At 56.3% G+C, this 23526-nt stretch overlaps 2 protein-coding genes across 11 annotated transcripts; one reads left to right on the forward strand and one right to left on the reverse strand.

Annotated features, from left to right (window-relative positions):
• Positions 1–1486: 1486 nt before the first annotated feature.
• Positions 1487–12585, forward strand: RHOBTB2 (Rho related BTB domain containing 2). 4 transcript variants are annotated; one of them, XM_090125685.1, is made up of 11 exons: positions 1487–1600; positions 1735–1812; positions 6856–7057; positions 7597–7700; positions 7778–7963; positions 8210–9234; positions 9791–9909; positions 10126–10276; positions 10361–10449; positions 10607–10712; positions 10789–12585. In XM_090125685.1, the coding sequence occupies exons 2-11, from the start codon at positions 1754–1756 to the stop codon at positions 11016–11018; spliced, it is 2271 nt and encodes a 756-aa protein (XP_089981811.1). In that variant the 5' UTR covers positions 1487–1600; positions 1735–1753; the 3' UTR covers positions 11019–12585. The 4 variants fall into 4 exon arrangements, 3 of the variants coding, with proteins under 3 accessions (XP_089981811.1, XP_089981812.1, XP_031463896.1); XM_090125686.1 differs by lacking the exons at positions 1487–1600; positions 1735–1812 and adding an exon at positions 2854–3073; XM_031608036.2 differs by lacking the exons at positions 1487–1600; positions 1735–1812 and adding an exon at positions 4169–4439.
• A 40-nt stretch (positions 12586–12625) lies between these two features.
• On the reverse strand, positions 12626–23454 carry LOC116238399 (tumor necrosis factor receptor superfamily member 10B-like). 7 transcript variants are annotated; one of them, XM_090125689.1, is made up of 9 exons: positions 18804–19200; positions 15986–16079; positions 15729–15839; positions 15208–15322; positions 15039–15127; positions 14868–14951; positions 14719–14759; positions 13918–13999; positions 12626–13806 (listed from the first exon to the last, which is right to left on the reverse strand). In XM_090125689.1, exons 1-9 carry the CDS (start codon positions 18888–18890, stop codon positions 13514–13516), a joined length of 996 nt encoding a protein of 331 aa, XP_089981815.1. In that variant the 5' UTR covers positions 18891–19200; the 3' UTR covers positions 12626–13513. The 7 variants fall into 7 exon arrangements, with proteins under 7 accessions (XP_089981815.1, XP_089981814.1, XP_031463902.2 ...); XM_090125688.1 differs by having other exon boundaries at positions 14868–14954; positions 18804–19182; XM_031608042.2 differs by adding an exon at positions 20448–23454 and having other exon boundaries at positions 14719–15127; positions 18804–19404.
• Between the last annotated feature and the right edge of the window lie 72 nt (positions 23455–23526).

Below are 23526 nucleotides of genomic sequence, written 5' to 3' on the forward strand. Positions count from 1 at the left end.
TCCATTTTATGGCCTCCACCTTTCAGTGTCCAATCTCATGGTCTCCACTTTATGGCCTCCACCTTTCAGTCTCCATCTCAGGGTCTCCATTTTATGTTCTCCATCCTATGGTCTCCATCTTATGATCTCCATCTCATGGTTTCCATTCTCTGGAATGGAATGATCTCCATCTGATAATCTCCATCTCATAATCTCCATCCTATGGTCTCCATCTCACGATCTCCATTTCATGATCTCCATCTCATGGTCTCAATGTTATGTCTCCATCCTATTATCTCCTTCTCATGATCTCCATTCTATGGTCTCCATCTCACAGTCTCCATCTCACAGTCTCCATCTCACGGTCTCCACCTCATGGTCTCCATCTCTACCGGAGACTGTTGCTTAGGATTCTGATTTTCCTCTATTTGTTTTTAATGTGGAAATATGCAGCCCCCCAGGTCCTGAGCCACGCTCTGGGGGTGCGTTTGGGATGTAACCAACACGTGTTGGTGCAGCAGAGTTGGGACGGGACATGGGAACCTTTCTTGAAGGGTTTCAAGCCCTGCAAACCGCAGAAACACCCACAAATGCAACTCAAGAACGGACTCCCTGAGGCTGCTCACGGGGGGGGTATTTAGCTGGCAACGTCACCAATTTATTTTGCACTGTGTGAGGAGAAATGGGAAGCAGAGAAGCCACAGGATGTGTTGTGAGAAGGGGAGCTTTCCCCAAATAGAAGCTCTTAACGGCTTCTGCACGAGGCGTCAGTGGCTCCTAATGCTGGGGGGGGAGAAGAGGGGAACTGAGTGCTGCACAAAAAGCTGTGCTGATAAATGCCCACAAATTTGGGGCAGGGGGAGGCGGCAGGATGTGCGCATCAATAAAACCTCCCAGCTATGGGATGCAAAATCCATGCAGCAGCACCTAGACCCATCAGACAACGCCCCACCGCTAAGGGGTGCAAAAATCCTGCAGAAGGACCTTGCATGTCGCCTTGCTTTGCTTCCTGGTTGCAAAAGAGGCACCCAGAGAGCCTCACCAGCTCCGGGCTGGGGTGAAGGGGGAAATTTGGGGGTTGTGTAAGGTTTTCCCTGGAGGGCAGCAATCCTTCTGGATTTAAATATTTATAAACCACGTGGTGAAGCCCTGAAATCCTGCAGCACTGTGGTGGGATGAGCTCCAAGCCACGGGGTTATGGTGTGGCTGGGAGATGGGATCCAGATGGGCCATACAGCGTGGATATAGGGAATTAATTCTGGGGAACCCCCAGCTTGGTGGGACAGGGGATGCAGTTTTCAGAAATGCTCTTTTTGCTCATTTTAGACCTTTCCCCTGGCCAACGAGGGCTCTGCACGGGGCTGGAAATCCTTGGGGCATTCCCTTTGGATAAGCAGAGCCCTATAGCCAACAGCTGCAGGGTTGGGGCTCTGTGAGCAGGGCTGATTCCAACAGTGATTCCAATCTGGCAGCGCAGCAGCGTTTCCTGCTCCATGTGCCAGGAGCAAAGCTCAGCCTCACCCAACCTCTGCCCAGGGGAGGCTCAGCCCTGCACTCCTTGACCACAGCTCGGCTTTGCTCAGGGTGTTGGGATGTAGGGGCAGCAGCGGAGATGCTTCGGGTGAGAGACTCCCCTCCCCACAGCATCCCCCTCCTTGGCCATATCACCGTGCCATGGTTTCCAGCCTCGGTGTGGGGGTGACAGCGTGCTGGAGGTGAATGTGTTCACTCAACCCTCCTCTCCTCTCCTTGCAGGCGCTGCCGAGAGCACGAGATGGACCCCAAAGGGAAGGGCAGCCCCACAGTGACAATGACCGCCTTGGCACGCAGCCTGTAAGTACTGTGCCCCCCATCCCCCCCCCTGCACCACTGCTGTGCTTTGCTCTTTGCTCCCGTGCAACGCGTGCCACCCTGCTGCAGGAGGGCAGAGCTCGGCTGGGTGCTGCTTGCAGCAAAGGGAAATGGTTGGGCCCTTTTGCAATGCTGTGCAAATCAGGGTTATGATCCCCAGCCCTACAGAACCCATAGGGTTATAGGAGTGCTGCTCCTCAGCTCTCCCATAGGGTTGCCTGGGTGCTGATCTCCAGCCCTACAGAACCCAGAGGGTTATAAGGGTGCTGATCTGCAGCCCTACAGAGCCTATAGGGTCATTGGGGTGTTGCTTTTCAGCCCTACAGATCCCATAGTGTCTTAGGGGTGCTGATCTGCAGCCCTACAGAACCCATAAGGCTATAGGGGCACTGATCCCCCGTTGGGAAGCACCAGGACTCTGTAGGGTTATAGCAGTGCTGATCCCCAGCCCTGCAGAGCCCACAGGGTTATAGGGAAAGGCAATGCAGCATCTGCACACATCCCAAAAACCCAGAGGGGTTCTTCAGTCCCTTCTGGGAGAGGAAATAGGGAAAAGAAAGAGAAGTGGTGTCAGCCCTACTGCTTGTGGGGTCAGAGCAGTCTGCAGGGGAGCAGTGGCGATGACGGAGCAGATGGGATCAGTTCAAGAGGCTTAAACGGGAGCAGCTTTAATTACAGCTGGAGGGGATGCAGAGAGAGGCGAGATGGGCTCCTCCCCACACCCCACAGCCCCGTGATCTCCATGGGGCTCCATCCATGGCCCCCCCAGCCCCGCTGCCCCACTCGGTGCCTCCTGCCAGGAAGGAGGTTGGGAGCGCACGGCTGCCTGTTTTGCCTGGAAGTCACAATTGTGCTTTTGTTTTTGCACAGAATCTTGTTGGGGGGGTGAAGGGGGAGTGAAGGGAGATGGGGGGGGCGGGGGGTCGTTCAGGAATTTGTGACCATAATGCTGCCAGGAACTTTTTATGTCACAATTAAGCACCTGCTACAGTGGAGCAAACAAAGCCAAATCATGCGGCTGGCAACGGGGCTGCACACTTCCTTTCCCCCCCCTCCCTGTGACCCACTCGAAAGCAGAAGAAAAGCAAAAGGCTGCAGCTCTACGGATCCCATTACCAGGGACAAACCCACAGAGGTGGCTGCGTATGCCCCCAAAAATCCCACAAAGGGAACCACCCCCCCCCCCTTTCCCCACATAAGAGATCCCATCTTCTTCTACTATGGACAGAGAGATCCCCGTGCTGTGAGTTGGGTGGGTGGGGGGTGAAGGTGGGCACTGGGGTTTGGGTGCTGCTGATGTGACATCAGTGCCAGCCCTATGTGTGACCCAACCCTATGTGTGATCCCAACCCTATGTGTGACCCCCACCCATTGAGTGACCCCAATCCTATGTGTGACCCCAACCCCATGTGTGACCCCAACCCTATGTGTGACCCCCACCCATTGAGTGACCCCAATCCTATGTGTGACCCCAACCCCATGTGTGACCCCAACCCTATGTGTGACCCCAACCCCATGCAAAAGGAGCGGGACCCTGAGCAGAGTGCGGTTCTATGTAGGAAAAAGGGAATGAGGAGGAGGAGGAGGAAGGGGGGGGGATGTGGGGGGAGGATGGAGAGCATCACATGATGCGGATATACGGGGTCAGAGCGCGGGGCCGGGCGCTTTCGCAGCAGCCGCGCAGCTGTGATGATGACTCTTGAGTTTTTCCACTCTGGGTTTATAGGGATTGGGGTGAGGAGGGGGTGGCGATGGGGGGATTTGAGGATGTGAAGGCGCCGTTGCAGTGTTTTAGGGGGGAGATGGGGGTGCGACCCCCCCCCCGGTTCTGCTCCCCCCGCTGCTGGGAAGGGGTCACCTCTGTGTCCCTCATATTATATGGTTACCCCTCAGTTCTGTCCCTGCTGTGCAGTAGGGGGGGGCAAGGTGGGGTCCCATGGAGGGGGGTTATGGGCATGATGGGGCCCTATTGGTGGGGGGGTCTCCCGTAGAAGGAGGTTTAGGGGTAGGATGGGGTCGCACGGAGGGTTCGGGGTCAGACGGGACCCCACAAAGTTCGGCCCCCTATGAAGGGGTGAGGGTACGACAGAACCACGTAGAAGATTTGGGGGGGGGTCTGTGCAGGGGCAGCATTCGGGTGCAGGTGGGCATCCTATGGGGGTCACGGGGGCACACGGCTCTGCGCGGAGGGGGGGGGCGGTGAGGGTCAGGATGGGACCCCACCCCCAGAAACCCCCCCTCACCCCCCCCTCAGGGTTCGCTCTCAGCCAATGGGCGGTCGCGGGGGGAAGCGGGGGGGCGGGGCTTCGCGGGGCCGCTTGTTTTTTGTGAATGAGAGGCGGAGCGGCCCCGACTGCAGCGCGCGGCTCCGCGCAGCGCTCCGCGCAACGCCGCCGCTCCGCGCAAAGGGCTCCGCGCAAAGGGCTCCGCGCAGCGCTGCGCACCGCGGATGCGGAGCTCGGAGCGGCCTCGGCGCCGCCATGGGCCTTAAAACGCGCAGCTCAGCGCGGGGCCGCGCAGCTCCGATCCGCGCAAATTACGCCGTGATCATGTCAGGGGGGCTGCGCCCGGCCCCGGCCCCTGGGAGCCGCCGCTTCGTCTGTGTTGGTGTAAGTACGGACCTCCCCATCCGCCTCCGCGCATCCTTCCGCGGGGGGGAGGGGGGGGGGGCACAGCCATGGCCCGGCCCTATTGCGGTGCCCCCGGTCCGGCTGCTCCGAGTCCCCCCCCCGGCCCCTTTGCGATGCCCCACGATTGGTCCCGATGCTCTCCGCACCCTCGGCCCTATTGCGGTGCTCCCGGGCTGAGTCCTCCGCGCACCCCCGGCCCTATAACAGCGCCCCGGGCCCGCTGCTCCCCGGCCCTATTGCGGTGCCGATCCGGATGCTTGGAGCACGCCCTGTCCCTATTGCAATGCTCCGCACCCGTCCCCCCTTTGCAATTTCTTGCATCCCCAGCCTGGTTGCTCTGAGCAGCCCCGGCCTTATTGCAGTGCCCCGGGCCTGCTGCTCCCCGGCCCTATTGCACTGCCTATCCGGATGTCCTGGCCCTATTACAATGCCTCACCCCCGTTCCCAATAATCCTTCCCCTTTTGCAATGCCCCATACCCGCTAATCCGTGTGCTCTGAGCACCCCTGGCCCTTTTGCAGTTCCCCAGTCCCAATGCTCCAAGCATCCCCGGCCCTATTGCAGTGCCCCAATCCCAATGCTCAGAGCACCCCCAGCCCTATTGCAATGCCCCAATCCTAAAGCTCTGAGCATCCCCAGCCCTATTCAGTGCCCCCAGTCCTGATGCTCTGAGCACCCCCAGGCCTATTGCAATGCCCCCACTCTGTTTTAGGGGCTCTCCTCCCCTCGCTGGGTGGGATGGAGGATTTTTTTTGTTGCTAGGCAACGGCTCCCGGGGGTGATGGTGCAGTTGCCGTGGCAACCGCAGGTTGGGCAGCATGGAAAAAGCAGTTTGGGGTGTTTTGTTTTTTAGGAGGGGGTGTACTGGGGGCCCACAGTTTGGATATGGGGCAGATGGAGCACTGGGGAAGGAGTTTGCAGGGGGCAGCTCCGTGTGCTGGTGGCTGAATTTGGGAACCCTATAAATAACTGCTGCAAAGCTCCGCGAGTCCTGACGCCCCCCTGGGGGCCTCCTGACCCCATAGAGCAAAGCTCTGCTCCAAGGGAACAAAATGGGAACCAATCTCCAGGAGCTACTGGGGCAGCAAGCAGCGTGCCCTGCATCCTGCTCCCTTTTTGCCATGCCCCCAAGGAGCATCCCAGCTCCCTAAAAGCAGAAAGGAATGAGGCTGATGGTGGCAAATGGGGAAGTTTTGCTTTGAGGTCGGCCCAGAGCCACCCGGGTGTGATGCTTTGGGTTCGTGCTGCATCCCTGCACAGCCAGGTGTGTGCAGAAGGGAGCTGCTCACATTGCAAAGTCCTTGCCTCCATTCGGAGCTCCCCGCGTGCAGCGCCGGTTGCCATCGTTACGGGGTATTTTTGCTCCAAGGTTTTTGTGCTGGTGGTTTATTATAGCATCTCAGGAGGGGGTGACAAGGGGGGGGAAGAGATGTGCTGCTTTGCAAAGTTCGAAGAAATTGGGATTTTTTTATTTATTTTTTTCTCCTCCCCATCCATCAGTTTCCTCTGTGGGCATCTCCTTAACCCCAGTCCATGTGCTCCAGGCATCCCCAGCCCTATTGCAGTGCCCATCAGGATGCATGGAGCACCCCTTGGCCCTATTGCAATGCCCCCAGCCCCAGTGCTCCCAATATCCTTAGCCCTATTGCAATGCTCATCCAGATGCTTATAGCACTGCCTGGCCCTACTGCATTGTCCCACACCCATTCCCAATACTCCTTCCCCTATTGCAGTGCCCCCACCCTCAGACCCAGTGCTCTCCATCCCTATTGCAATGCTCATCCAGATGCATGGAGCACCCCTTGGCCCTATTGCAATGCCCCACATCCATTCCCTGCTGCAAGGAGTTAATTCTTGCAGATTTGAGCTCTGAATGGTGCTGCTGCTGTGCACATGGGCCTGCAGGATGCGTGCGCTTTGCATTGGGCTCACAGCTCCGTGCTCCTCGGGGGAGGTTTCATGTTGCACCTGGTGCTGGGAGGAAATGCAATGAGCGTCTTTGCTGCTCTGGGTCAGAAGCAGAAGCAAACAGGGTGGGAAATTTGTGGGAGGTTGGTGCTGGGGGTGCAGAGCCCTGTGCTCGCTGTGCAATAGAAGCAATAGGGGTTGGCGGTGCTGCTGTGCGTGCTCCCATCTGGAAGCTTCGCTTGCAAATGCTGGGAAGGGAGAAAGGGGAAATAAAAAAAAAAAAAATAAAAGCCTCATCTCACATGAACAAGCATGAGAGAGGGAGAGGGAGGGAGGGAGGGCATGTGTCTGACGCGCGGCACAGCAACGCACGCAGCCACGAGGATATTAAATTTTAAAGGGGACGGGCTGGGATGTGTGCAGGGAGGAAGGAGGCAGCCGTCCTTGCTGGTGGCTGTGAGCATCCTCTCGTCGCTTCTTCCCCGCAGGTCCCAATTAATGGATTCTGACATGGATTATGAGAGGCCAAACGTAGAAACTATCAAGTGCGTCGTGGTCGGGGACAACGCGGTGGGCAAGACCCGGCTCATCTGCGCCCGCGCCTGCAACGCCACGCTCACCCAGTACCAGCTCCTCGCCACCCACGTGCCCACGGTGTGGGCCATCGACCAGTACCGTGTGTGCCAGGAGGTGAGAGACCGACCCCATGGGGTGGGGATGGAGCTGGGGCTTCCCCTTGGGGTTTACTCCTCTGTGTCCTGAGTTCAGTGGCAGCGGTCCCCTTGGTGGCAATGGTCCCTTTGCTGGGATGGTAAAGAGGTGAGGGACCGACCCCATGGGGATGGAGCTGGGGCTTCCACATGGGATTTACTCCTTTGTCTTGAGTTTGGTGGCAGTGGTGCCCTTGGAGGGTTGGTCAGGAGGTCAGGGACCAGCCCTATGGGGATGGGGCTTCCCCATGGGATTTATTCCTCCATGTCCTCCCCTTGGTGGCAGTGGTCCTCTTGGTGGGATGGTCATCTTGGTGGCAATGGTCCCTTTGCTCGGATGGTAAGGAGGTGAGGGACCAACCCCAAGGGGATGGGGATGGAGTTGGAGGAGTAAATTCCTTGGGGAAGACTCGTCATCCCCTTGGTGGCTGGTCCCCTTGGTGGGACTGTCTCATTGGGAGGACTTGGGGACTTTCTTCATGCAGTGCTCCAGGATTCACAGTGTTTTCATTGCCACAGGTGCTGGAGCGCTCGCGGGATGTGGTAGATGATGTTAGCGTGTCCTTGCGGCTCTGGGACACCTTTGGAGACCACCACAAAGACCGGCGCTTTGCATATGGCAGGTAGGGAAGAGGAGAACCCCGTGCTGAGGTGGGAGGTTCCATCACCCAGATGGATCTTGACCCTTTTCCCCTCTCAGATCCGACGTCGTGGTTTTGTGCTTCTCCATCGCCAACCCCAACTCCCTGCACCATGTGAAGACCATGTGGTACCCGGAGATCAAACACTTCTGTCCCCGTGCGCCCGTCATCCTGGTGGGCTGCCAGCTGGACCTGCGCTATGCCGACCTGGAGGCCGTCAACCGGGCACGGCGTCCCTTGGCCAGGTGGGAGACGTGCGTGCCCCCAAATCCTTTCTCCTTGCCATGCATGCAAATGGGTCATAGAATCATAGAGCTGGAAGGGAGTCTGGTCCGACTCCCCTGCAGTGAACAGGGAAACCTACAGCTCGGTCAGTTGCTCAGTGCCCCATCCAGCCTGACCTTGGGTGTCTCCAGGGATGGGACGTCTTTTCATTATCTTCTTTATTATACGAGGTTTCTTCATCACTTTCGTTATTTCCTCTTCTCCAGGCCAATCAAACCCAATGAGATCCTTCCCCCAGAGAAGGGAAGGGAGGTGGCCAAAGAACTGGGGATCCCCTATTACGAGACGAGCGTGGTGGCCCAGTTTGGCATCAAGGATGTCTTTGACAACGCCATCCGTGCCGCCCTCATCTCCCGCCGTCACCTGCAGTTCTGGAAGTCCCATCTACGCAACGTGCAGCGGCCGCTCCTCCAAGCCCCCTTCCTGCCCCCCAGGCCCCCTCCGCCCATCATCGTGGTGCCGGATCCCCCGTCCAACAACGAGGAGCACCCGGCCCACCTCTTGGAGGACCCCCTGTGCGCGGACGTCATCCTGGTGCTGCAAGAGAAGATCAAAATCTACGCTCACAAGATCTACCTCTCCACCTCCTCCTCCAAGTTTTATGACCTGTTCCTCATGGACCTGAGCGAGGAGGACCAGCAGAGCAGTGCAGGGCATGGTTTTGGGGTTGCCGTCACCGCAGCGGCCGAGAGGATGCTGCACCAAGAGGAGAGGCATCACGGACGGGATTTCCTCCTCCGAGCTGCGAGCTTTGATATCTGTGAAAGCACCGAGGAGGGCGGCTCCGGCCAGCGAAAACCGTGCCTTAGAGCCTCCACCAGTGATGGGATCCTACGGGGGAACCGCTACGAGAACGGGGAACGCGGGCTGCGACGGGGACGGGACCTCTCCTCTTGGAGCCGGGCCTTCATCAGCATCCAGGAGGAGATGGCCGAAGACCCGTTGACTTACAAATCCAAGCTGATGGTGGTGGTGAAGATGGATGCTTCCATCCAACCTGGCCCTTTCCGGGCCGTGCTGAAGTATTTGTACACCGGGGAGCTGGATGAGAAGGAGCGGGACCTCATGCACATCGCTCACATCGCGGAGCTGCTGGAGGTGTTCGACCTCCGCATGATGGTGGCCAACATCCTCAACAACGAGGCGTTCATGAACCAGGAGATCACCAAAGCCTTCCACGTCCGGAGGACGAACCGGGTGAAGGAATGCCTGGCCAAGGGGACTTTCTCGGGTACGACCCCATCCCTTTCTCTCTTGCCCATACCAGTGCTCTGAAACGCCATGTGCTCCGCTTTCCTTGGGATTTTGGTTGTGCTCACATACAGGCGTTGTGTTTCTGGGTTTTTCACCTCCCAAGTGCCATCCCTGCAAGCACCATGTTCTCCCTCTAGCTGAATTGGTTCACATGGACAGACCAAGGGGGGCTGTGGGAGCCCTGGAACAACACAGGGTAGAGCAGAGCAGGGGACGCTTGTCCTTGGGAGGAGCAGGGAGGAGGATGGGGACATGCTCTGCAGTGTGTAGGTGAGGCTTTTCTCCCCGAGTTTTGCCCTTTGCTTTCCAACACGTCACTGTGCACCTTGGGAAAGCCCTCAGGCAGGGCTGTGCACGGTGCTGTGGATGACGTAGCCCTTCCCTGAGTTCCTTGGAGGGTGCTGGAAAACAAACACATCCTTAGGGCAGAGTACAGGGCCGTGCATTTGTCCTTCTGTCCATTTCCCGTTGGTGACTTGTGGTGGGGATGGCTGAGCCCTGTGTGACAGGGCCGCCCTTCTGCTCATTTGCAGATGTCACCTTTGTGCTGGATGACGGTGCTATCAGTGCCCACAAGCCCCTGCTCATCTCCAGCTGCGACTGGATGGCCGCGATGTTCGGCGGTCCCTTCGTGGAGAGCTCCACTAACGAGGTGAGGATACGCTCAGGGAGGGTTTGGGACAGCCATGGGGTGACAACTGGAATCATAGAAGCATTTTTGTTGGAAAAGACCTCCATGATCGTCAAGTCCAACTATCAACCCATCCCCACCGTGCCCATAGAATCATAGTGTCATAAAACTTGGAAAAGGCCTCCAAGATCAAGTCCAACTGTTGACCCGTCACCACCATTGGTGTGACTCTTGCAGGTGGCACTTCCTCACACCAGCAAGAGCTGCATGCGGGCCGTGCTGGAGTATCTTTACACTGGGCAGTTCAGCTCCAGCCCTGACCTCGATGACATGAAGCTCATCATCTTGGCCAACCGCCTCTGCCTGCCCCACCTGGTGGCTCTGACCGGTGAGTTGGTGTCCCCAAAGCTCGATGGCAGCTCTGTGGTCACCCCATCCCAACTGCCCCCCTAAGCCCCTGCGTGTCCCACAGAGCAGTACACCGTCACCGGGCTGATGGAAGCTGCGCAGATGATGGTGGACATCGATGGGGACGTGCTGGTGTTCCTGGAGCTGGCACAGGTAGGTGGGATGGGGCCTTGGGATGAACGAGGTGGGGGTGACACCGCCGCTGCACAGAGGACGGCAGGATCTGGTCCTTGATGCCCACGGGGATTGGGGACCTTGGGATGGGTGAGGTCCCCGCGGTGGCTCCTGACACGTGCTCCATCTCCTGCAGTTCCACTGCGCCTACCAGCTCGCCGACTGGTGCCTCCACCACATCTGCACCAACTACAACAACGTCTGCCGCAAGTTTCCCCGCGACATGAAGGCCATGTCGGGAGGTGAGCGCGGTCGGTGCGGGGCGGTGGGGACGCTGGGGGCACCCAGCGCTGTGCTCACCCCCCCATGTCCCCGCAGAGAACCAGGAGTACTTCGAGAAGCACCGCTGGCCGCCGGTGTGGTACCTGAAGGAGGAGGACCACTACCAGCGGGCCAAGAAGGAGCGGGAGAAGGAAGACTACCTCCACCTCAAACGGCAGCCCAAGAGGCGGTGGCTCTTCTGGAACTCCCCTTCCTCTTCTCCTTCATCGTCGGCAGCCACAGCCTCCTCCTCTTCCTCCTCCTCCTCCTCCTCGGCTGTGGTTTGATCCTTGCTGCGGCTCCAGGAGATGAGGAGGAGGAGGAAGGTCGCCCAGCTCCGGTTGGGTGCCACCAATGGGTGCCCCGAGGAGATGGAGGGAGTGCATCCCCACAGCGAGGGCTCTGCTGTCCACATGCCAGCGCCGGGACTGGCACAAAGCAGCAGGAGAAAAGGTGACAGGAGCACGAGGGCTGTCTGGTTTTGTTTTCATTCATTCTTTCTTTCGAACATCAACCGCATGAGGAAGAAGAAGAGAAGCATCCTGCTTCCACCTTTCAGTTGTAACCAGGAGCTGCAGGGTAGGGTTGGGTTTTGTGGGATGCCATCCTGCTGCCCCTTGGACTTGCAGTAGGGTGAGGAGGGAGCCCAGTCCCCAGAGGACCAAGGAGAGGATCCTACTTGGCTGCAGGAGCCACGCACCGCAGCTCCATCCACTTCCATGGAGGGCTGTCCCAGTTTGGGCAACTGCTGGGAAAAGGAGCCCCTCTCCTCCACCTCTCCCCATGGAAAGTTTGGGCCTCAGCAGTGCAAGAGTGCACACGTTTCACCAAAAAGAAATTTGAAGCAAAAAAAAAAAAAAATTATATATATATATATATAAGATCACCAAAAAAGCCAAAAGAAACCACCAACCCCCACCCCCAACACCCAACCCCACGCTCCCAGCCTGGGAGCCGAGCCTGGAAGGCTCCGTTGTAATAAATGCTATTTGAAAAGCCCAGCGTAGTCCCTGTGTGTTTGGGAGGAGTGGAGAAGCACCGCAAGGATGCAGCCCTTGAAAACTCAAAATCCCGTGGGAGTGATGCTCCTGGGTGATGCTCTGTGTCACCACTCTTTTTGGATGCTCAGCCGTGGATGCAGGAGCACAGGAGCAGATGCAGCGGGTGCAGTGCTTTGCAGCAGGTAGGATGAGGTTTTGTTCCCTTTTGGAAAGCATTCCCACCGTGCATGTCCTGCAGGAGCTGCCCCTGCTGGGTTTGCATGCAGAGCAAAGCGCCAGGCTGCTCCCCCCCTCCCCGTGCTGGCAGCTCCTGCTTTGGGTGCTTGCAATGAGAAATGCCCTGCATGTGATCCAGCAGGATGGCTGGGGGCAGCTCTGGGGTTTTTGCAAGCAACTGCATGGATTTGCATTGCAGCTCCAGCAGCACACAGCCTCTGTTTGCACCAGGGACCGAGCTTGCAGCCTCCTGCTTCTACAGGCAGCTAAAGAGCATGGGACACGTGGCAAAAGCAGCAGAAGTTTGCTGCTGAGGACATGCAGCAGCATTGCTGGTGGGGATGCAGAGCTCTGCGATGTCCGGGGCATGCAAAGCTAAAATGGAGCAATGTCAACGTAATGGCAAAGCAAAGGGGAAAAGGGATGAGGAATCAGGAGGGTTGTTACAATTTTTAAGTTTATTGTTCCTTCATAAAGACACGTGTAAAAGAAATCCTGGATAAAAATAACTGGCTGGGCCAGAGCTCTGTATAAAAACACACAGTCACGCATCGTTTAAAAAACAAAACAAAAAAAAAAAACCACAGCTATTTTTATATTATATTTTAAGTTAACGTATGTACGCGTTTACAATAAATACATAAATACAAAAGTTCTGCTGGTATTTGGCACAGGGGTGGAGAGGACGGAAAGGGGTGCAGAGGGGCTGCCCACAACCCTGTGCCCGCACAGGGGGAGCTCTTGGGGTTGGGTTGCAGCACCATCACCCAGCCAAGGCGTGCAGGAAGGCTGCAGCACCTCATCCCTGAGCTGTGTGTTGTCCCTGGAGGTGCAGGAGCAACTCAGCCAGCTGGGTGCCCTCACAGCCCTGGCGATGGGAATGAACCGACCCAGCTTCCACCACCCTTATCTCAGCAGCCTCAGTGCCAAGGAATCGCCCAGTCATAGAATGGTGGACTTGGGTTGGAAGGGACCTTGAGTATCATCTAGTTCCAACCCCACTGCTATAGACTTGTGTCTACTCCTAAGTGCAAGCAGAACTAGCTACAAATACAGTTCTAAATAGATCATAGAGGGTAACCCAAGAGCCCCAGAGATGCTTGCCCACCACGCATGCAGTACTAAGCACGATGGTCGGCTCGGAGATGTTCTACAAGCAGAAGTATCACTAAAAAAATTAAAAAATTAAAAATGTTGATCCAGTTAGGACCAGTGAGTGCCCGCACCAAGCAAAGATGAAGTTCTGCACCGAGGTCTGTATAAAATCAGTGCTTGCAAATGAGATGATCATAAAGGCAGCTTGGAAGACCTTTTGGCTCATTGCGTTGGCCAAATGAAATCAAGGCACTCGCTTGGCTTCCATAAGGCAGCACCAAAGCTGAGTGTGGCAGAGAAGACCCCAATTTCTTCCCAATGGGATCGACTCCTCCAGGCTCAGCTGAACAGTGCGACGGCTCCGGGTGAAAGGAGCCGTGAGAATACTATCACAAAGATCAAGAGAAGGGTTCTCAGAGGAATTCACATCTTCAGCTCCAGATGGGGAGACGCAGGGCTGGCTGTGCTCCTCAGCTCATCTCATACTGGAAATATCCATCCCTAATGAGTTTGGAGGCAATTATGTCTGCCACGCCGCTGAGGTTGATCTGGGACAGGGCCTCCAGCAGTGTATTCACAGAGGCTTTGCTGCCTTCTTTGTTGAGCCACGTGTTGAGCATCTGACATAAGGGCTCCCCTGAGCTTCCGCTCTTCTGCTCTGCCTCATAAAGTTTGTTTTCCAGCAGACCGAGGACTCGGCCGAATCTCTTCCATTCAGGCAAGGGCACATGGTCGGCAAAGGTGTTGAAAGAGGAAGACAAAACTGGAACGAGAAGGGAGAAGCTCAGGGAATGTGGATATCTGGATTGGAAGAGCTTTCTCAGAGCCCTCAGGCTCTGCCCATCCCTGCCCACCAGCACATCCCAACACTTACCGGTTATGGGGTCCCCTCCTGGCACTGGAACCAGCTTCTTCTGGGTTTCCACATTGGGATTTGAAGTTGTTGGTGCCACCTCCTGAAAAAGGAACGTATTACAGCACCCAGAGAGCTCTGGCATGAGCACTGTCCCCCCACCCTGCTAACAGTGGGGTCAGGGAGCATCTCTGGGCACTGCTGGGGCAGGAGATTGCCACACAGCCCTGGGACACTCCTCAGTGGGGGTGATGGGTTCCTAACACTGGGATCACAGTAGCTCATGGGTGCTGGTCAGGGGGAGGTTTGCTCAGTACTGAGTGTGGAATGAAGAAGATTATGGGCATAGAACATCTCCGTGCCTATCTCCATCTCCATGCCCTCCTCCACCTCCATGCCCATCTCCATCTCCACGCCCATCTCCATGCAGACACCCTGGTTCAGCTCTGGAAGCCCTTGAGTTAATCAGAGGAAAGCAGAGGAAAGCAGCAGAGCTCAGCCATGCAAGGAGGAGCAGAGGGGCACAGTGCCATACATCCATCTCCACACCACTGAAGGGAAGCTCTGAGCCCTGCACTGTGGGGAGCAGTTGCTGCTGCTGCTGCTACTGCTGCTGATAGATCTGCTCATTGCAGTTGTTGTCCTGAATCCCCATCCGCTGCAACAGTCTGTTCTGCTGGGGGAAAAGTGCAGAGCAGCCAAGCTGGAGCCCCCCATCCTGGCAGTGGGGGCTGCAGGTGAACCACCCCCCCCTCACCACAGCATTCCCATGAGCTGCAAGCAAAACGAGGAGCAAGCAGAGCAAAGCCCAGCACAACTCACCACCACGGCGCTGGGCTTCCTGCACAGCTCTCCACCATTCCCTGGAAGAAAAAGCAGTGCTGTCACCCTTCTTCTCCACGGGACGTCCCCTTCCTGCCCACACCCTGTGGGGTGAGGACCCCCCATCTGTGGCCCATGATCCCCCTCACTTTTACGGCAGTAGATGCAGCAGAAACATGCGAACAGCAGCAGGAACACCAGGACCACAGCCATCACGATGATGACAATCGTGTCTGCTAAAGTAGACAACATGGGGGTGTGGGGAGCTGCTGCCACAACAGCAGGTCCCAATCTCCATCCCTCACCCCTCCCAAACTCACTGGACATGCTGGAAATGTCCAAGAAAGGAGCGCACTGCAGGTCGCTGTGCTGCGTGCATGGAGCTATCCTCACTTCTCCTTTGGGGCACCTGGAATGGGGGATATGAGGTCAGGTTCAGCACCCGGGGATCCCCACAGCAGCCCAAGAGCTCCCCAGCTCCCAACTCACTGGGTTTGGCACTTTTGGCACATCTCACACGGGTGGTCAGGTAAGCAGAAGGTGCCATTCTTGCAAGCGCACTGCGTGTTCCTGGTGCGGATGCAGGGACTCACCTCCACCTCGTCTGTGGGCAAGAAACAACACAGCTCTGCTCAGGCTCTCCCATCCGCTCCCCAATGCAGCCAACAACCCACAAGCCCAGGGAAGCCCAGCTTGCTCCCCGGGGTGGAGTTTTGCCATGCCCACATGCCAAAGCAATGATTGCATTCAAGCTCTCACAGCAGCCTGCAAGCACCACCATGCACCCAACCCCCCCCAGTCCTTGCTGGAGGACTCACATCCCAGCTTTGCACAAGGGATGCTGTGCTGCGTGGAGATGCAGACCTGGATCCACTGCGTCATGTCAGGATGCAGCCTCCTCCCTCCATCCCAAGCACACCCAGCACGAGCTGCTCCTCAGGGTTGCTGCAGATGTCCTCACTCCTTATGCAGAAGCTTTGATAGCAACCCTCCCTCACACCACCTCATACCTTCCCTACACGTCCGGCAGCCCAGGCACTTGGAGAAGTCGTTTGGATGCTCGGTGTACTCATGTTCCTTACATGGGAGGCACTTGGAGGAGTCATTTGCCAAATAGGTGCCTGCAAGAAGGGGTGAAATGGAAAGAAGTTTGAGTTAATGCACCACATTGGAGACATGGTGCTGACCAGGCGTGGAGGTGTCTCTGCAGCAAGAGCTGATTCTGCTGTCATTGAGTTGCATGGAGTGATGCTTGTGACTGCCTTACCCATAGGACACTTCTTGCTGTAGAGGTCTGGCTCCAGGACATCTGACTCGCCTCCCCAATTCTTCACTGCCACAGCAGATCCCAAATGAACGTTCTGTTAAAAACACGGGAAAAATGGGTTAGAAACACCCCAAATCCTTGGTGCAAAGGAGAAGCATCGCACCAGGACAGCCCGCAGCTGCTGGACCTGATTATGCCTGCTTTCCTTCCCCAATTTCTGAGCACGGGAACCAACAGAACGGAAGAAAGCAGCACGGTGCTGTGCAGGGATAATGAAGAGCAGCAAGGGAGGCGGTGGGGAGGAAGGTTGAGCTGCTCCCACCATTTCCACACCACTGGGGCCCCAGGACGGGGCACAGGGACACGTGGGCAATGGCAGCCAAGCAGAGGCACCGTACCCGCGTTGTGCCCTTGCCATTATCTGCCTCACAGAGCACATATTTCTTCCCTGAGTCAGAAATGCTGAAGCAGTACACCTCCAAGGCACTGCAGGAGCAGATATTGGCCCCCCCTCTTCCTCTTCCCACAAGGAAGGGTGTGGGCACTGACACAGCAAACAATGGCACGGAGGGGACACCTCCTAATGGAGGACAGAGCCCTGGGCTCACCATCAGCATTACTTTGAGAAAGCATTCCTGGAGCTCTCCACCTCCTCTGCATTGGGGCAGGGAGCAAGAAGAGAAATGAGAGCACCTCAGGTCTGGGGCAAAACGCCTGCCTGAGCTGTTTGGGTGTTTTTAAAGGACAAAAAGCCTTTTTCTGTCTAATGTAAATCCTTTGCCTTCCACCACCTCTGCAGTTTTTAGGGTTTCACCAAACCAAGACCTGTAAGTTTTCACGGATGGAGAGTGCACTGCCTGTCCTCACGGGGAAAAAAAGCTCCTTCTCCATTCAAACCCTGCCAAGTTGATTCACCAACACAACACAACCCGCCTGCTGTTTGGAAGGGCCCCCTCGGCTGTGGGATTTCATCACTATCACAAAACAGAACTGTGCACGATAACGCTACCAGCCTTCCCAGCCTGTATGGCAGCCCTGCAAAGCACCCAGGGCCAGAACCCACGTGTGCAGGAAATGTCCCCAGCACCGCGCTGGGGCAGAGGAACTGCCAGGCAGAGGAATCCAATATCCACATCCACTCAAAGCCACTGCAGCAAAACTCCGTGCATTTTCTTTTTTACCCAAGGGAAGAATCGGACCATCGCAGCACCGACCCCACAGTAGAACCCCACAGTTTCTCTATGGCATTAACACAACGTCAGAGCTCCATTTTGGGAAGAGAGGCTCTCAGCCCTGAACCACTTCCAGCCACACCAAAGGGGTTTTCCCACCGGGCTTTACACAGTTGGAGTTTGAGCTCTGGCAGATCCAGAGCCACTGCACACAATCCTCATGTGCTGGTGGCCCAACTCCAGGTATGATGCAACAGTGACCAAAGGAAGCGGCGCAGCATCGGGCGACAGTCATGTGCAGCACCGAGTTAAACAGTCAAATAAAGGGCTGTTCCAAATGTCTCCATGGGTGCTGGCATCAGCGAGGCTTTAAGATGCTGGAAAACAGCACCTCAATCATTGAATTCCTACAAGCTGCGCACGGTAGTAACCGGACAAGAAGCCGATGCTCTTTTAGGGTTGGATGGTGGGCACCTCACCAGGGTCTGAGAGCCTCTGTGAGGGCACAAATTCCAACCCAGCTCCCCCAACCTCGGGGATGCATTTCAGTGGAGTCAGGTGAGGTGAGGCTGTAGGTATGTCACGCTTTGGGCACCACCCATCCACGCAGGAACACGATCCATGCGTGGTGGAGTTTTGGCCCCGACTGCCACCAGCGCTGAGTTTTGGGCACCCATTATATGGGGTGATGTGATGCATTCCCGCACTGCACCTCCAGACCCCAATGCTGCTGAATGTTCCCAATGGCCACGGTGATGTCACACCGACAACAAAATGGCTCTCAAGCAAAAAGCGGGGAATTCCCTCCCAGCCAGGCAGCGCAGTAGGAATCCATCCCCCATACGGCGTGGCTTGTCGTCCCCGAGCCCCACACGCCCATAGGGCTGATAGTTTATCCCATCGCCCCTCTGTGCCCCACAGCCTCAGCCCCACACACCCCTGTCCCCTACAAACGCACCCAGGTGAGCCCACCGCTCCCATCCCATGGGCCAGCTGAGCCCCCATAGCCCCAGCATTCCCTACAGCCCTCAGGCCAGCTAAGCGGCCCTATAGCCTCGCCACCCCTCTTATGGGAGCCAGGTGAGCCCCCACAGCCCCCGAGATCACGGGAGCCCTGCAGAGCCCTTTGACCAGGGGAGCCCCCCATAGCCCCTGCCCCTTCCATATCCACTGCCCCTTCCATAGCCCCTAGATCCGGGGAGCCCCTCTATGCCCTCGGCTCCCCCCATAGCGTCCGATCTGGGTGACCCCGACTCCCGGACTCCCGGACTCCCCCCTGTCCAGAAATCCCCACTAAAGGAAAACTCCAACACTCCCCCATCGCCCCCCCCACTCCACGTGATCCCCTACACCCCCATTCCCACAGACTCCCACTTATTCCAACCCACTCCCCCGTATCCCCATCCCCCATAAAATCCCCCCATAAAAACACCCCCCTTGCCTCCCACCCCACTACTTCCCATACAAAAGCCATCCCCATCCCTACCTCTCCATAACCCCTCGACGGTGCGACAAGCCCGGACATGCCGCGACGACATCGGGCGACACCTCCGGGAATCCCGAGACCCCAAAACATCCCCTCGGTGTCCCCGACTGCCCCCCGACCCCCCGGCCCCCCTCCGAGCCCCCCTCACCCATCCACGCACCGCCAACAGCAGCTTCAGGACGGGGCAGAACCGGAGCGCAGCTGAGCGCATCGTGCGCTGCGCCCGGGCTGCGATCCGGATTCGCATCGAGTTAAGACAGGGTTTGGTCCAAAATGGGACGTGATCCGAACACGACGTGAATTCCACGAGCTGACAGCTTCGCTGGAGGGACGAGAAGAATGTGAGCAGGGACCGCCGAATGTGAGCAGTGACTTATGAGAAGGAGGAGGAGCAAAAGGAGGAGGAGGAGGAAGAGGGCTGGCCGCGACCTCCAGGCACCGCCGCAAACTCACTTATCGAGAAACCGAAGCAAGTTTCACTGCAGAATCACTAAAAGAGGGAAAGCTGAACCTGGCTCACGTTTCACACGCTTTTGTTATTGCTTTGTTAGATTTTTATTATTATTATTTTTTAATACATATATAAAGGATTTTCGTGCGCAAACTTCTGTTCTTGAAGCTCTCGGGAGAGATGAGGGCTTTGCTCAGCATCTTCTCGCTGAGGTTCTTTGATACGGAGGGTGGGTTGTAGGGAGAGCAGAGCAGTGCAGAACGAACCCATCGTCACCACTGAGCCGGAAAATGGGGAATTCCAGATCGTTCTGGGGAGAAAAAATCAGTGAAGGGGGAAAAAACACACACAGAGAAAGAAAAACAACAGGAAAACCTCCGGACTTTCTGCTGTTAGACAACAAGATCTCGGCAGCGGGGTCATGTGGATGGGGTGGAAGAAAAACTACCCCAAAAGCAAAGCAGAGAAATGCCGTTCCCTTGTTTATCTTTCTCTAACCTTGAACTGTGGGCAAATGTAACTCACACCGAGCGCAGGCTTGCAAGAATTCCTGCGTCTGGGCTCCCTCCCTAGAGATGACTCACCAGGCTGTTCAATAACCCTTCAGTGGCAGATCCTTTTTAGGATTTTGTCCCAAGCAGAAAAATTGCATGTGAGAGCAGAGGCAGAAGGCTCGGGGTAGCAATAAATGGTGCAGCTCCGTGCATTGGGTGAGAGCGGGGCACGGTTGGCAGCTTGGGATGGAGGGGAAGGCAGCGATGCTCAGCAGCTGCAATGGGGCCAGCAGGGCTGCAGGTGACCGCTTGGGGTAGCTGGGAGCATCCCCTCAATGTGGCAGTGAATTGGAAATCCACCCCAAATCGTGCTCCCTGCAGACATCAGGGCTCGTCCACGCCGAGTGCAATTCAACTCGAGTGTGATTTAAAGGAGAATGAATTAGTGGTTGTTTCCTGAGGCATTACAAACCCCAGAAGCATGCAGGGCCCTTTGCTTAACCAAACCCAATGACCTCACCCAGCTCAGGTCATGCAGCACTTTGCAGGCTGCTTATTTTCCCAGTTTGCTCGGAGCAAACGTTGCTCCCCAGCCCTGCACGTTCAGCAGGACTGGAAGGACCCACATCCCGACCTGCTGCTGTTTATGGGATGCCTTCCACACACACAGCATCCAGACATTCCCCCAGCTTTAAGCTGTTTGCTTGTTTTCTACACGTTCTTCCAGTTAACAGCGGGCACTTCGGTTCCCATTCTGAGCAGCACTTGCTTAATTTAGTGCTGAAAATAAGAACTGTTATCCATGCCAGCACTCAGGACCCGGACTCCTCATCCTCGCTAGGAAGCCACAGCCACAAACCTCTTATTTATAAAGCTGGACCAAGAATTATCCGTGCCAACAACCGCAGACGTCGTGTTTTTGCACAGCTCTGAACAAAGGCAGCTTTATGCTCGGCACGTGGGTGCTCACACAGCACATCGGGGCAGCAATGCTCTGCAGGCAGGGAGGGATACACACACACACACACATCACCCACCCACCCAGCCAGAATTTCCAGCCAGACATGCAGAACGTTTCCACGTAAGGCTGATTTGCACCGGATTCAGGCAGGAGAGGATTTATCAGCCCAGGACAGGCTGCTCTGTGTGCTTATCGCCTGCAGCCCGGCTCCTTGCAAACACAGAGAGGCTGCAGAGCAGAAGCACTGGGTGTGAGTTCAGTGCACTGCAATGGGGCACCTCATGGTTACACATCACCAAATTCTCACTCTTCCACAGCTCTGCTGCAGGTGGGAAATAAAACAAGTGCAAGGAGCACAGCTTGCCTCCAGGGAGCAGGGAAGGTGTGGGAGCAAAGCGGGAATTAATGACTCACAGATTGTGCCTGTCATAAAGGGCTGCATGGGACGCAGCCCCGCATGCTCTCCTGGCTAATGAACATTGATTTCATAATGTGGGGTGAGGGCAGCTCCTCCTCTCCCCTCCTCTCTCCTTCTCTCCCCTTTTCTCCCCTCTTCTCCCCTCCCCTCCCCAAGGGATTCAAAGCATTATCACAGAACCACAGAATGCCTTGGGAATCCATCTGATAATTCTGAACTTCCCTCTCTGGATAAAAACAGATTTGGCTCACAAATACCAGGTTCCTCTTTATAAGTGGAATAAGGGACTCATGGGCAGCCGGGCTGTGAACTCCATGAGAACAGAGCTTGGTTTCCCCCTGGGCAAGCTGCCGAGCCCTGGGTTCCCCATTTCCTTCTGCACAGCAGGATGCTTGGACTGCTCAACTCAGACCAACCCCCTTCCCTGCTCTCCCCATCCCTCCCCTTTTCCATCCTCTTTGAAAGCAGACTTAAAAGGTGCTTTGGGATGAGGGAGAGCCCCAGTGGGATGAAGGCTGCACTGCTGCAGGTTCCTTATCCCAGCTGAGCATCTGTATGCTTTGACACCACTGCGGAGCTCTGGCTCGGTGTGTCTGCGGTTGAAATGGTCAGCATTGCATAAAATCTCATCAAGTCCCTTCCCAGGGGGTTACAAAGCCCACTCAGTGCCCCAGAGCAGCCTGCAGCCCCCTGCTGCACCCCCCAGGCTCACCCCATAAACCTGAGACCCTGCAAAGGGACCAAGCTGCTGTTGCTCCATCTCCTCGTGCCAATGCAAAACAAATTAGCCACCAATATCTTGAATCTTTCCTCCAAAAAAGCACTGGCACAGATACATTCTCCTGTCAAATACAACCCCATGTCCACTCTGTACTGTTTTCCCACAGGTCAGGAGGGGATTTCTTGTGCAGGATGAGGACCATCACTTGGCTCCTTCCATAGGTGAACATGTGATGCCTCTCTCCAGCAGCCAAAGGTTCAAGGCTGGTTTTCCCAGGTGTTTAAACACAGCCCTGTGCGGTTCCTGTGATGAGGCCTTGTGGTCAGACCCCGTGTTTCAGTTTCCTGTCTGCAGTGTTTGCTTTGCTCTGCACTCTCCCTTGTGCAGAGTGGCTTTGGTTCCTGCTATTAATGGCTTCACAGTTACAAGGCAGTTTACTTTGAGGCCAACACCGAAATAACTAATTTGAAATCTCAGCTTGAGTGAAAGGAGGTAAAAATAGGCTCTCCTGAGTCATCTGCTAATTTAAAGCACAGATCAGAGCACGTTTAAAGGCTGCTACAGGACCTGCAGCACCCAAGAGAGCCATAGATGCCACAGCAAGCCCTCCAAAAGGGTCAGCTTTCATTCATCATTGCCACGGGTCGGGTAGGGCACAAGCAAACCATAAAGCAAAGCACAGTTTTCCAAACTGCACACACTGAGATATGGCAACTGACGATGAGCCTTCGTGCTTACTCACAGCCACAGACCTTAAAGGAGAACTGCATGCAGGATGCAGGGATTCAGTAAAGAGCGCAGCACCAAGGAGTTGCCAGGCTCCTGGAGCCTTCTGCCCAAATGCAGAGCTGCCCCTTTCTGTCGTGGGCAAGAATCAGCACATACAGCGAGTGCAGATATAGAAACAGCAAAAACTTGGCAGCTCTGCGTGAGGAACAGCCTCTGCCTCTTCTTTTTTTCACTCTGAAAATGTCACTCTCCCCAGGAAGAATCCCCTGGGAGCGATGGCACGCTGGCATTCAGTCACTGAGGATGGAAGAGACCTCCAGACCCCCAATCCAACCCCAACCCCAACCCATCCCCATTGACCAGGTGCCACATCCCACGGTTCCACACCGCCCCCAGAGGCAGTGCCACCTCCCCGGGCCGCCTGTGCTGATGCATTACCCCTCTTTATGAGGTTTTTTTTCCCTAAATACCCAATGTCAGCCTCTCCTCCCTCTCCCCCCCCACCCCCCCCAGGTCATTTCTCATCGTCCTATTGCTATATATTGGGATTCCTGGGCCCTACACGACCCACCCAGACTCAGAGCCACAGGGAGGGTCGATCTTAAAGCATTCTCACTGAGAGGGCAGTGAAAAGTTATTTCTGGAGAATGTGAGATGAATCTGTTGTGCGCAGAACAGTGAGAACTACCAGCGCTGGGGGCCAACACAGCTTGGGGGCCGCGCTCAGCAACACCGTGCGCTGTTTACACGACATTAATCGGTGTTTTCAGGCGGTTGGAGGGGATCGCTGACCCAACCCTGAGAGGTTTTTGGGGTTTCCACGTGTGCAGCACGCTGCCCTCACACCCCCAGCCCTGCTGCAAGGCACTGCCGTGCCCCCCACAGGCTGCTCGCTCAGAGCAGCTCCCCAGAGCTGTGACTGACAGCCCAGAGCACGCTGCGAGCCCCACACCCCCGAACTTCCCCGCAGCCACCTGGAGGACAACGAAAATCCCCACTCTGCGCACCCCGCCACCCCCCAACTACCCAAAATGGCGGCCGCGCTCAAGGCGCATGCGCAGGGCCGTACCACGACTGGCGGTGCGGGGGGGAAGGGGGCGGTGCGGAGC

The sequence above is a fragment of the Phasianus colchicus genome, chromosome 27, assembly GCF_987193195.1.
Source record: "Phasianus colchicus chromosome 27, bPhaCol1.hap1.1, whole genome shotgun sequence".
Lineage (NCBI taxonomy): Eukaryota > Metazoa > Chordata > Aves > Galliformes > Phasianidae > Phasianus > Phasianus colchicus.